This window comes from Eublepharis macularius, chromosome 13 (genome assembly GCF_028583425.1).
Source record: "Eublepharis macularius isolate TG4126 chromosome 13, MPM_Emac_v1.0, whole genome shotgun sequence".
NCBI classification, from domain to species: Eukaryota; Metazoa; Chordata; class Lepidosauria; order Squamata; family Eublepharidae; genus Eublepharis; species Eublepharis macularius.
In genome coordinates, this window is record NC_072802.1 from 44,495,795 (window position 1) to 44,510,020 (window position 14,226).

Consider the following 14,226-nt stretch of genomic DNA (forward strand, 5'->3'; position numbering starts at 1 on the left):
CTTACACCTGTGTGGTTCACACACTTGTGTGCCACAACCCTCTCGCTTGCCTCAGTTGTGTTCCAAAGTAGTTCATCGGGTCTGCTCCAATGATATCCCTTCTTCCATCACATTCTCCAGGCAACAATCTTTAATCCATAAGGCACCAAGTTCTAGCCAAACTGGGCAATGGGCAACAGGCCTAAGGCACAAGTTGTCCCCAGCCTTGGAACACACTGTTTCCCATTCTGAGCCAGAGTTTTCCATTCATAGAGCAATAACCAGCTTCTGATTTGTGATTGCACAGCTGACTCCATCAATACTGCTATTGATCAGCAACAAAGAAATGAAGCTGGGCCTTGTGAAAGTTGCTGCCCTGGGCTTTTCCTCCTGACAGGCCACCCACAACCTGGCGTTGTTCCTGGCAAGGGTCTTTTTAGGACAGAAATGCTGACTTGTGCATTGCATGCTGGAACTGAAACCAAAAAAGAGAAGGACAAACCATTCCAGCCGCTGCGTAGCCTTGTGCCTGTGGAAAAAGCAGAAGTTCTGGAGCCACAAACTGAGAAAAGAAGGAAATGCAGAGTCATCTAAGAATGCCTCTCACAAGCCAGCAACTCCCTGTGTCTTTGGCCATCCACCCCTTGCTCTGTTCTCGAGGTGGGCGGTTGTTACTTCTTGGTTAGCAATTGAAGAGCCTGATGGTAGCACGCAGGGGTCTGGATTTGGCCCAGGGATTCAGGTTGCTGGCCCATTTGTTCCTCTGCTGCACTCCAGATTGCTAGGTCAGCACCTTTGATGAAGCAACCAAGAGAAGGTCCTGTTTCTGTTGCCTCAGGCCCAGGGGATGGTCCGAGAGCAGAGGCTGAAACCTTGCCACAGCAGCAACCAGACTGTGAGTGTCATAAAAGCAGGAATTAAGTGTAATTTAAAAATAAAATACATGGGAGTGTTGAGCGTTTGCAGCCCAGCAGCAAAGGGGCAAGGCAAAGGTAGCCTGAGGAGGCAGGGGGGAGTCTGAAGGAAGGGGCGGGGGGAAGAGAGTCTCTTCATGTCCTCCTAGCATAGGCTGCTCAGAAGTCGTGTTGATGTTCCCTTCCCTGCCACTCGGCTGAAGCGTCTTTATTTTGCACAAATGACACACAGAAATCAAAAGTGGAGTCTGGAACATGGCCGCCTCCTCTGCAAATCCCTCTCTGAAGCAACTGTTCGCATTGCTTCATGGGAAAACCATGGCAGTAGGTTTATGACCGGGGCATGGGAAGAGGGTAGGTGTGGAGGATCCTTTCGGGAGGGCCAAGAGGGGGGCTCTGCCTGTAAGGCCCGGGGCTTCCTAATCCTTAAGGGCCAGGCGCAGGCTTCTCACGGGACGCAGCAGTCCGGGGGGCGGCGGGGACGTGAGGAGAGGGACTGGCTGGGTGAGATGCCACCTGAACTGGGCTTGCTTGCGCCGGGCACGTGTAGGCACTGAGCTCAAGCAGGGGGCCTACGTCGCCAAGCAGACGCGCGCACAGACGCCCCGGTTCGGATGGGGGCCGATTTTTCTCCTGAGACACGCAGAAAAGGGAGCAGCAGCCGGTGCTCTGCCAAAGGACCCAACAGATCCCCTCTAAAGCCCCTCTAGCGCGATCTGACTGCAGCCCCGTCTACCTCCATTCATCCACCCTCCTCCCTCTCGTTGTACAGGATACTCCGGGCGAGGGAGCGAGGGAGCTGGAACGTGTCGTAAAAGAGCAGGGGGAGGGCCTTGCAAGGCTCCCGGCGATAAAAAGCAAGCCGGAGGGACAGAGGGGGCGGCGGCGGCGGAGAGAGAGAACAGGACGGCCGCGCCAGGCGAGCAGCTGCGCTTTTGCGCAAAGGCGCTAGAGGACAAGCTCCGTCCAGCTTGTCCAGGCGGAGGCGAATTGAAAAGGTAACGGCTCCTCAGCCAAGGAGCTGCAGAGAGGGACTTCCAGCTATTGTCCCCCTGGAGATCAGTCAGCGGAGAACCACCCACGGTGCCCCCCCCTCCCCAGTGCCTCTGCCTGGGATCCCGCCAGCCGCGCTTCTTGCTTGCCTGGATGGTCCTTGCTTGGAGGGCAAACCGAGGCTGATGTGCGGCGGCTGGAGAGAGAGGAGGAGCTCTCCGGCCCTGGAGGAATGAGAGGAGCCTCCTAACTAAGCCGATCCTGCCCTTGAGCCGCGCTGCAGCCAGTTGGGCGCTGCTGGTTTCCTCGGTCGCTTTGGAGAGGGCGCATCCGGAAAGGTGGGAGCCGGTTCAGGGCTGGCATTTGATGCATTTTGCTTGCGTGCGCGCACGAGGGTCGGTCCGAATCGAGAGTATTTGAACGCGCGAGGGAGGGAGCAGTGTGTGTGTGTGTGTTTGTGTGTGTGTGTGTGAAATTGCTGCCGATTCGTTTCATTCGGAATTTAAAAACTGGAATATTTCAAAATCTCGGAAACGGCGGGAGGGTTGGGACCGCCTGCCGGAGCTCATCAGGATCTTTCACTTCAGATAGATGAGTGATTGCGGCGGTTTCGACTGCTCAGCCTGAAAGACAGCTGCCAACCAGGCAAAGGCAGAGGCGCTCCTGCTGCTACGGAGCCACCAGGATCTCAGGACTCCAGACCTGAAAGGGTTATCCTGTCCCATAAAACACCTTGGCTAGATTAATGGTCAAACTCTGGGAAGAGGACAGATTCCTAGAGAGAAAAGATTTCACTGTGAGGACAAATGGTCAAAACTGCATGTTAGGCAAGAGGAGAAAGCCACGTGGACTCTTAATTCCTCCATGCAAGTGCATTCTAAGCAGAAACTGCATCAGGTTTTATGAAGGAAATGTATGGCTTTCCAGCCGGAAGTTAATTATTAGGGTTGACTAAGAACATTACCCTCTCCCTCCATGGAAGGTTTGTCCTGGTAGGAATTGGCTTAAAACTCCTTTTGACAATTGCACATGTGGCTTTGTTGCTGTGTGCCTATGTTGCATGTCAAGCCAGGTCATCTTCCCCTAGAGCTGCCAGATGATGGTTTTTTAGAGGAGGGAATGCCAGCCAGCATTTGTAATTTCTCCTGGCCCCTGATCAAACACCACAAGAGGGAGGGGGGTTCTAGGAATGAAATAAAGAAATGTGTGTACAGTACCCATGATGGCTCTAAAATACACACATTCCTGTGTTCTGGGAACCCAGAACTAGTCCAGGTTTCTCTGGATCTCTGAAAAACATGCCAAGAAAAATTGTCTCCTCCCTCGCTAATACTTGAAAGATTGTGTATGTGTTTGGGGGGGCAGGAGTCAGAAGAAAAAAAATGTCACCTTCAAAGGAGAGAAACAGTCTGGCATTCCTCAAATGAACTCTCCTCAGAGAGCTCTGTGTGAACACAAGCAATGGCTGTTGCACTTAACAAAACAGACGAATAACTAGACAGTGAAAATGGAACAACAGTGCTTTCAGCCAGGAGGAGGGACTTCTGAAAAGATTTCCTATTCCTTGAGAAACTTGTGCATTCCATGGGGTGGGGGGGAGGGGTTGTACATGTGATCTTGTAAAATGTTTTCCTCGTAGTTAATAGTATGATGCAAACTGAATGATTTAAATGGCATGTGACACACAAAGTCTGGATTCCAGAGGGGGAGCCATGTTAAGTCGGTTGCAGCAAAAGGAAACAGGAGTCCAGTGACACCTTAATAGCTGACTGAAGTTATTCCAGCTTTTATTGCAGACAGCCAAAGTAATCATACAACCCAAACATTATGGGCTACTTTAAGAGTGCCACTGGCTCTCTGGTTCCAGGCCTATATAAATGAGAGGGGGGATGTTTGCATTAAGTAGATGCAGGGGCTGCACAATGAATTCTGATCGCAAGGAGTTTAGACAGCCTAAACAAGGCACGGAGAACCAGCTGCTGCACATTCTCTACTACCCAGTACTGTAACTGGAAAGGTTACATGATCTTTTGCAGCCAGCAGTCTGGAGAAGAATATGCAATTTTCTTTTTGCCAAGGACTCTTCTTCAGTTTGAAGTCAAAGTTTGTTGGTTCTCAGAGTGAAGTGACTTAGTAATGCAGAAAAAGGGGCTGTCTAGAAGCAGAAACCAAATCCTTTCCCTGCAGTGTGTAAGCTTCTAAAAAGCAACATTTTGGGGCATGGCTTCCTGAATGCCTACCTTGAGAATTCTGTTTTCCTGTCTCAGGTGCACAGGGACTGAATATGTTGGCTCAGTGCTGCAGGAGACACAGTCTGCACATGCACAGGGGATTACTTCAGGGCTCAGCTTTATCACTGGCAACAAAGTCTCTGAGCTCCTGATCCCATGAAGCCACTGAGTTTACCCTATCCATGGTAAAGAAATATGGCTAGGGAAAATAAACAGTGGGATCTCTCCTCACTGCAAGGCAGGGCTGCTCAGCAGATAAGTCCAAAACGTATGTCCTTTACTAGATGCCACTTTGGCTAGTCACAGTACAAAAAACAAAAAACAAAGCTCCCTTGGAAATGATACTGGCACAAGAGTGAACAACACAACCAAGGGTTGAAATTACAATTTTCCACTTATATTATTAAGAAACCATGCAAAAGGTACAACCTACAAACAAGCTCATTAAAGTGACTCCTTGCAAAATAGTGAAAGATTCTGTAAGAGTACATTGATAACACACAAAGCTATAAACCATATAGGCAAATGGCCAAGTGCAAAAACATACAATAAACAAACCTGACAGGCTTTGGAAGCTTGACATCTTTATATTCTTCCATGGAAAAAGAATAAGAGACAATGGGTTAAAACTTAGCAAAAACAGCGTACCACTTTGGATATTATTGCCATTTCCGGTTACCTGATTGGACTGTCTGGAATGCTTGATACCTGATTCTATTGTGAATGTTCATACACATTGTATTTATTGTATGTTTTTGCACTTGGCCGTTTGCCTATATGGTTTATAGCTTTGTGTATGTAATCAATGTACTCTGAGAGAATCTTTCGCTATTTTGCACTGAGTCACTTTAATGAGCTTGTTTGTAGGTTGAACCTTTTGCATGGTTACATAATAATATAAGTGGAAAATTGTAACTTCAACCCTTGGTTGTGTTGTTCACTCTTGTGCCAGTATGTTGGCTAGTCACAGCTGTGCTGCATTCTGCTGTGCATTCAGTTTGGATGCTTCTTCTTGGAGCCAGAGATGTCCGGTTGAACAGCCTGTTTTGAATGGGGCTCAGAAGAGCATGCACATCCTTGCTACCTTGGTTGATTCTAAGAACACTCTGTGTGTACGTATATAAGAGAAGGCATACAAGAGGAAGCTCATGTGTGAAATACAAGGAGACACTGTAGAGTGCACAGCATCCAAAATGCATGGAACAATCCTCTTGGCCATGTACCTTTGGCCCCAGGTACCCTTGCAATGCTACCGAGAGCAGGCCCTGACTTTTTGAATGCTGGACATTAAAATTCCACAACGACAAATTCATGAGAGGAACAGATGACTCAGATAGATCTTGCTTGTTTGCAAATCACTTTTTGATCCATTAGATGCAAATTGCATGTCATACATGAGGAAACTGCATGTGACACAGGCTGGGCATTCTACTCTAAGTGCAAAGTGGCCAGGGGCAAAACGGAAGGCAGACCAAAGTGGTGGTGAGGAATTGGCTCGGGGACTATAGGAAGGGACAATGAGTTGAAGAGCTCCACCACACTCATGATCCCGCCACCGCATCTGAAATGGTAAATGGTGTAGAGCTGGTTACAGTACACAGAATTCTCCTGTACGTTGCTTACTAGGGATGGTGCTGCAAGGTCCAGTCAGAGTCAGCAAGAATGCAAAGTACCTGGGCAAGTGACTGCAGCATTTGCAGTTGCAGCAACATGCTGGGTGAGATCTGAGTGAGTGGCTCCCCATGCTTACTATGCTTAGCTATGCGCTCTGACCAGATATGCAGCCCAGAGGAATGAAAGCAGTTGAGAACAGTTCAGCACCTTTCAAGGATACCTGCTTCAATAGAAAAAGTGCATGTGTGTGTTTCCACCTGCCTTACTAGCTCCTCTTCAAAGTTTGTCTGTTTATTGAGTACTTTTCTCTGCACAATGGAGACACAAAGTGGCATACAGTGTAAAAAAATGCCAGGAAACCATCAAATACTGCAAATGCTGCAACAGGTTACTTAACAACAAAGCTATCTGGCATCAACAGAGGAAGCAGTTTTAAACTTTCATTATTGTAATGAACTAGCAAATGTACACATGAAGAACAGGTGGGGCATTTTGCTCAGAGTCCCCCCAAATCACCCCCTCCTTTAATGGAAAGAAGGCAACATGGTCTGAAATGGAGTCACCTGTTCCTCTTGCTGTTCTCTCTTTCTCTCCCCACCCCACCCCCACTTACTATTGCTGTCTTGGAGCTGGGACTTTTGTTTTACTTGCATGAAAGTGCCGCCTCTGTGAGCAGTGCTGTGTTAATAATCACCGTAAAAATAGGATTCAAAAAGGGCTAAACTTGTTTCAGCACTGAAGGGGCTCCCTTTTTTTATTCTACTTAGTGAAGATTTCCATTCTAAATCTTGCTATCTCTCCTGCTACCCCATGAATCACTTTGATTCCAGCCCCTAGCATAGGCTATTCCAACCATCATATGAATCTGGAAGATTTCCTTGCATTTGGAGGCTCTGCTGGCTAAAGAGGTGTGAAACTGGTTTAAAAGGTGTAGTGTGAACATGTCTTGAAAGCATCAAGGCTCTGGGTTGCATGGAGACAATAGCTGGACCATGCTATCTGATGAGCCTAACATCTTTGTGACTGTTGCTTTTACAGGTGGGCAGGAGAAGGGAGTTCACCATGGCCTTGGCAGACAATGCAAGTTGTGCCAAACCCAGCGACGATGCGGTTTTTCCAGAGATCATAGAGCTGAACGTGGGAGGGCAAGTCTACATTACCCGCCACAACACTCTGGTCAGTGTCCCAGGATCATTGCTCTGGGAAATGTTCACACAGAAGAATATCCGTTCCTTAGCCCGGGACAACAAGGGTAGGTTCTTCGTAGACCGTGATGGCTTCCTGTTCCGCTATATCTTGGACTATATGAGGGACCAGCAACTTGTGCTTCCAGAGCACTTTCCAGAGCGAAGTCGTTTGCAGCGAGAAGCAGAGTACTTCAAGTTGCCAGAGTTGGTCAAGACCCTTGCTCCAAAGCTTAGCAAGCAGAACTCCATTGGGGACGAGCCCTGCCAAAGTGACCCAGAGGAGCTGTCCCCTAGTATGGACACTGCCCGCAACCTGGCTGCTGCCAGTGCCATCCTGGGAGGTGCCCCTGGAGGCTCCATCACAGCCACTGCTGGTGGCGGCACTGGGCAAGATATCCGGAGATCAGGCTTCATCACCATTGGCTACCGGGGCTCCTACACTCTTGGCAGAGACAGCCAAACAGATGCCAAATTCCGCAGGGTGGCCAGGATCATGGTGTGTGGTAAGACCTCCCTTGCCAAGGAAGTCTTTGGGGAGACGTTGAACGAGAGCAGGGACCCTGATCGGCCGCCAGAGCGCTACACCTCCAGGTACTACCTCAAATTCACCTTTCTGGAGCAAGCCTTTGATAAACTGGCTGACTCTGGCTTCCACATGGTGGCCTGCAACTCCACAGGGACCTGCGCCTTTGCCCACGAACAGACGGATGACAAGATCTGGACCTCTTACACCGAATATGTTTTCTACCGTGAGTGATGCTTAAACCAAAACCAAACCAAACCGCACCAAAAGCCAATTCTCCCTCGGTCCTTCCCATGCCGCTGTTTCTTTAGAACATAGATAACCATCAGAACCCTTGAACCTTGAATTTTCTCTCCTTCCTCACTTTCCAAACTGAACCCTCTGTGGCTCCTCCCTGAACCGGTTCCCAAGTAATGCTGAACCTTCTTTCCAGCAATAGCCGACAGTAGCTAGCAACATCCCCTGGATCATGGACTTGGACACTGTTGTGTGTGGGAATGTCTTTATATTGGGGTTGGGGTTGGGTAATCTGCCAGTATTAACCAGCAGCGCAGTATTACATGGGGTGCCACTGGAGAGAGATTTCTTTCCATGCTCTGGGCATGCTCCTTGCTCTTTGCTCTGCCTGTGCTGGAGGAATATGCTTATACTTGCACTAAGAGAATGCGGCAGGGATCCGGGTCTGAAGGATCCTGATCTGACGGAGGGATGAAAAAGGCAAAGGAATCCTCCCTGCCACAGACATATTAACAATAGCCTCTGTAAGCAGCTTAGCATTTAGACTGCCCGTGCTTTGAAAGGTGAGTGAGCAAGTGTGTGTCCCGTATCATTGCACCCCCCACTAGACACAGCAGAATGACAAATGTTGCTGTTGCTCAAAGGGCTGAACCAGGTGAATAACCCAGATAGGGCCTGGGAACTCGGATCTCTGCCTAACATCTCTGAGAGTGACAGGGGGGGTGTTTTGGAGATGAGATCTAGCTCATAGCCCTTCCTCACCTGCCCCTTCTGCCCTCCCCTCCATTGGTCACCTTTCTTCCAGCTATACCCAACGTGTCTGGCAATTCTGGCTTGGGAAAAGCAGCTGAAGAAGTGGTAGGGGACAGGGGAGGGGAATGCCCCCTTCCTTCCTGCTTCTCCCCTCCCAGTTGTTGTTTAGAAGAGATCCAGGTTTCCCAGCTGCTGCCACGTATCTCCTGTGGGGTCTGAGTCACTGTTGTTTTCAGACAGGAGTAGCAAGAGGGGTTTGCAGATGGGCACTAATGTGCGTCCTTAACTCCAAACACACACACAGAGTGTATATATACCGGGGGTGGGCTAGGGTGGGCTGGGACCAGAGGTCGAACAGAAAGACTTGCACAGAAGATGTCATGGTAGTTCCTTAGGAAAGTTCCCCGTCCAGTTTGTCATTGTCTTACCTTCACTTAGAGTAGGAAGAAAAGGCCATCCAGCAATTTCAAACATCCTGGTTTGTCCAAGGATTTTTGCAGCGAGTGGTGGCCCGATGTGCCCGGAGCAAAGGGTTATTTTATTCACAGACTCAAACGGAAAAAAAAGAAAAGGAACAAATGATCTGGCTTGGGTGGTGATGTATGCAGAGCTGCATTTCAAGTGTGTAGCACAGCACTGAGTGTTTGTGGGCCTGGGTTTGGTGGGGGGGATGCTGCCTGGTTGGCTGGTGGGCGCTTTAGCAGGCCTGGGACTATGTGTAATAAAGGAACAAAAGAGATGTTTCTTTGTCTCCTTGATAAGGGAAGGGAAGTTAGCCCATCTTGTGGTGGAGCACAGCTATTCTTCTGGGAAGGGTCTGAAACCAAAGGGAATTTTTGTACACGTGGGGTGACCCGCTGGCATTTCTCTCTTGAGCTATGCTTAAAACCCAAAGGAGTACAGATCTCTCACGTTCTGAGGAGCACTGGAAGACTTTGTAGCAGGAGAGTGTAAAAATATTGTGGTTTTAGCCGTGACACCCATCAGTTGAGCAGGTAGTGATGTTACGGAATGCCCATTAACATCCTGGCTTCTCAGGAACTAGAGCTCTTAGCAGCAACATGTTTACAGTTCAGTTTGGCTTAGGTTAAAATGATCTCACACAGGACCTGTAGAAGAAAGTGGTGTGTGGAAAGCTGTCTGGTAGATGATCCCAGAACCTCTGAGAGGATGGGTGACAGGGAGAAGGGAAAGGATAGATGGAGAAAGAATTAGCCCCTCCATTCCAAATCACCTTCTCTTGAAGCTGCTTTTCTTTTTTTAAAAAAAGCAGTAATGATTCTGTTACAATTATGTAAGTCTAATATATAGTTAGACTTTAGTGGCAGAGCTTCTGGAAAGAAAGTGTCTGAAGAAGAGTCGTCAGAGGAGCAAAATATAAAACTGGAAGGAAATGGCAGGCAGAAGAGATAAAAGCCTGAGGGGAACGTGTGGGCACCTTTGAGGGTAGGGAGCCCAAGAAGGTATGGGATTGCCTGGTGCAGACCTTCGGAGGGGTCCTGCTCCTTTAAGAGTTGCATAAAAGGGAGGATCCTGCTATAATGTCTCCTATCATCATTGTAGAGCCAAGGGGCATTGGGATGGGGGGGGGAGGCGAAGGGACCATGTTGTGTGTATTGATTTCATTAACTAGCCAGTGTTTGGGATGCAGCCTAGTTGTTTGTACTTTAATCTCAAAGCCACTAACATTGAATATATTTTATACTTTTTCACAGTTGTAAAAATTTGGCTTTCAGGAAAAAAAGTTATACTCTGCATTTTTGTTTTGAAACCACATTTTCTAACCCACCCACACCCTTTTTTATGTGTTCTTTTTAAAAATGTAGATTCGAATTTTTCCAGTATACAATGAGAAAGAAAGGACTGTAGTGTAGGAGGCGTAACTGTTGACCCTTAGCCGAATAGGGTCCCAAAAGCAACACTCAGGGTGGGCGTGGTGTGTTCAGGTCCCTGTTCCCTGGGGTGCAAAAGCAGCTTCTGCAATCCCGAAACCACTTGAGAGCTTGCATGTGATTTGCCTGTGGTTCTAGCTGGCCAAGCAACGTTGCTGGAGATCGGGGCTTTGTGTGCTTTTTGTGAACGTGTCAAAATATTATCCCCCTTTCCTGCAAGTGACGTCTTGCATATCACTTCATACTGCAATCCCCTTGTCTGGAGGGACCAAGAGATGGCCTGCTTCCTTCAGCAGAAGAGCTCAATGCACATGCATTCTGAATCCCACACAGAGTAAACGAAGACTTTCTGATGCAAGCAATTCACATGTGGAGGAACATACACCTTTCCTTAGCTTGGTCATGGCCCCACATTACTGACAGCAACAGCATGCCTCGTTACACCGCTGAAGCTCTGCCTCATAAGTAAGGCTTTGAAGCTAGCCAGATGCCCCCTAATCTGCTGCCGCTGCATCCACACAGTGGATTAGAGTCTGGCTCAGTGAAGCATCCCTCTTCTGCGCACTTTATTATCCATCTCTTTGGTCTGCAGTTAATAGATTGCATTAATCAACTCGAGAGTTTAAAGCCCATTAGCGCCCTGCGGAGAGCCTTTCCTGCCACCCCCCTGGAACCTAGGCTGGGGGGCCTCCCCGTCAGGAGAATGGGAGGTGCCCGTTTTATTAAGAATTCTTCCCCTTCACTAGTGGCGGCCAAAATAGAATGCCTGCTCCTTATGTTTGACATGGGGAGGGGAGTGTGCTTACTTTTCAGCCCTGGATCCTAGGACAGACAGCTTTGGATTCTCAGGCCCGTCAAAGAAATGCCCCAAGTGTCAAGACCCTGAATAACCTTGCTTTGGGCATACCCTTTCCAAAAGAGCTATTGGTTGGCATGGGAAGGAAGTACAATACACAAGCTTAATAAACAGGAAATTCTTCTGTAATTCTGTACAAAGCAACTACCCTCATGTTTTGGGCTGGGGAAGTGGACATGCAACCAGCACAGTGCAACAAGAGCTGCAGGTAAGGTTTTCCAGAGTTCGGGACAACTGCTGTTCCTTGGGTTTCATATAGAGTAGAGATTATAATTGGGAGCTTGCATCAGGAGTTGACACACACACAGCAGATGACTTGCAGTGGCTGCAACTACCACAGAGGCTTCCTCCTCATTGCAAACTGGTCCTGGGACTTGTTCACCCCGGGCAGAAGCTGATACTGGCAGACCAGCACTTCAGCCACACTGAGGAACTTTGGCGTAGCCTACAAAATACCCCAGCTTCTGCTTGGCTTTCAGCTCAAAGCAAGCAAAGAAAAGACTGTTGCAGAGTACCCTTCCATCGCCATCGCATGACTCCATCCAGCTGCACATGTGCCTGGGATCGGAGGCCGAAAGAAGTTCATTCCTGGCTCCTCCCATTTTAAACAATGAGCAGTGAACCTATTGGTCTGATTCCCAGACCAATAATAAGTTCTTCCAAGCCTATCACTGTAAGCATAAAAGCAAGAAGCATGTGTGTGGAAGAATGCGGATGGAGATCATTTCAAGACACTTCTACCCATGTGTGTAAAAAACATGAGGGTGCAGTAATCATATATAATGTTGCACCGATTTTCACTAATATCCCCCTCAAGAGAGCTGCCCTTAAAGGTGCCACTAACTCAGACGCACACACTCCTTTCTACCCAAACCCCCTGCTAGTGTGGAACAGTAAGACCCATGTGGAATGCCCAGAACTCCTGCTATAATGACATAATGTAGAATGGTGCTTAGCATAGTGACAGGATAACAAACAAGGAGTTGGGATTGACATTTTTCTCTGGCAATAAGCCACTGCTGCTGCTCTGCCCATAGCCAAGTGGACAGTCTGTTGTGTTCCCCTGTATACTTCCATGAAACACAGAGAGGGGAAAGGGAAAGGCTGCAGTCCTTCAGCCATTTTTTGACAGTAGAATAAAAGTATCCCCTGAGCCCTAATTTGGAAGAATTCCCAGCCTTCTCAAGCCCTGCTGGTACAACCAGACACAGGCCTCTTCCTCCAAATGCCAGAGAATTGGAGGCCGCCCAGTCAATCGCTCCGGCAGAGCTGCTGCTGGGATTTGCTGCTTGACGTCAGCAGAGTGCCGGGTCTCTTTAATCAGGCTGTACTTATTGTGCTAACTTTGTATTTGTTATTGTTGCAAATACTTCCCACCCACCTTAAATGGTTCTTTCAGAAGCTGGAAAGGGGTGCATTCCAGACGGGTTGAAAGGAGTAGTTTTATCTGTTGAACCTCAAGAACTTTGCCGAAGGAGGAGAAAATTCTTCCCTCCTCCCCCATTAGGGCTTTGCTCTCCTCTATTCTCCTAGCAGGACTTTTAAGGGCAGCAAGATAAGCAGAACAATTCGACAGGTTCAGCTTTCCTCCTTGTATCTCCCAGCAAAGCTTCCCCAGGAGAATTTCTCCTCTATGTGATGCTTATTCAATTAAGTTTTATAGTTCCAACTTTCCAGGGGCTGCTTGACTTGGCTCACAGATTAGTTGCAGCCCTGGCAAGAGAGCAACAAGGTTGGGTTTTGCTGAGCCTCCACCCTGCTGCCCCCACAGGACTGCTGCTCTCCCTTTTGCATGGTACAAAAAGCATTTGATTTGCATGCCAGGCCTCATACAGGCTACTAGGCTCCACCACAAGGGCCTGCCTTAAAATCTTGGAGCTGGCACTGGTTGCAAATGTTAGGCAGAGAAGCCCTCTTCACAAAAAAAGGGGTTATCCAGGGTAGATCCCCCTTGCCGGAGGCAAAAGAAAAATGCAATTGAGTAAGATGGAACATCATACTCAATTGCATTTTTCTTTTGCCTCCGGCAAGGGGGCAATCAAGTAAGATGGAACATACCCTGACCTGGATAGGCCAGGAGAGCCTGATCTTGTTAGATTTTAGAAGCTAAGCAGGGGGTTGGCCTTGGTTAGTAATTGGATGGGAGACCTCCAATAAAGACCAGGGTTACCAAGGCAGGCAATAGTAAACCACCTCTGTTAGTCTCTTGCCATGAAAACCCCACCAGGGGTTGCCATAAGTCAACTCTGACTTGGGGGCTGGATTTCATTTTTCAAGAAGGGACATAATTCATTGGAAACCTTTTCTACAGCAGCCCCATTGCACTGATGAGGAAGAGCATTTGGGGGCGTGCCAGATCTGCTTATTTCCCTCTCAGCAACCCTAGGTGGCCTCTTCTTCTGGGTGCCTTGATGAGCCCAGCCCTGAAGCAAAGTGCTTAGGCAAGTTGATGCCATCCTGGGGCAAGAACTCCTCAAATTCATGCCTGGTGCCATTGTAAGAGTGTGTCCTCTGCTCCCCTGAGAGACTCAATGAACTTGGGGAGAGCTTTTGAACAAGATTTTGTGCTGCAAATACGTCACTTAGGAGGGACCCTTTGGGCCTGCTTTACGATTGCACTGGCCTTAGCGCAAATTCAGCTCTGAGTGAAAAGGTATTGTACACAGCCACAGTTGTGGGGCAACAAATACTTCCACAGGATGCATACAGGCAGAAGCAGAGACAGAGCAGTCCTGGCCGGTGAACGCCATTCCCTCCCTCTGCCTAGCATGAAAAAACAAGATGGCCTGTCTGCCTTCAGAGCAATTACCATGTTAAAAAATGGGTCTTGTTTGGCTCAGACCTTGATTAATTCCAAATGTGCATCCCTTATGTGCATTCTGTTTTTTACATCATACTATCCTGAGCTCTGAGAAAAGACAGATAAAAACTGAATCAATACACTAATGAGGTGACGCTACCCTCCTTCCGTGTCCAGTGTGCAATCGGCTCAGCTAAAATGGATTTGTTTGGGAGACATCCGCCAGACATTCAACATAAATTTGATT

At 48.3% G+C, this 14,226-nt stretch overlaps 1 protein-coding gene across 3 annotated transcripts; it reads left to right on the top strand.

Annotated features, from left to right (window-relative positions):
* The first annotated feature begins 626 nt into the window (after positions 1-626).
* Positions 627-9,170, top strand: LOC129341519 (BTB/POZ domain-containing protein KCTD12-like). 3 transcript variants are annotated; one of them, XM_054996759.1, is made up of 2 exons: positions 627-874; positions 6,770-9,170. In XM_054996759.1, exons 1-2 carry the CDS (start codon positions 827-829, stop codon positions 7,673-7,675), a joined length of 954 nt encoding a protein of 317 aa, XP_054852734.1. In that variant the 5' UTR covers positions 627-826; the 3' UTR covers positions 7,676-9,170. The 3 variants fall into 3 exon arrangements, with proteins under 3 accessions (XP_054852734.1, XP_054852736.1, XP_054852735.1); XM_054996761.1 differs by lacking the exon at positions 627-874 and adding an exon at positions 1,762-1,891; XM_054996760.1 differs by lacking the exon at positions 627-874 and adding an exon at positions 1,789-2,224.
* Positions 9,171-14,226: the final 5,056 nt, after the last annotated feature.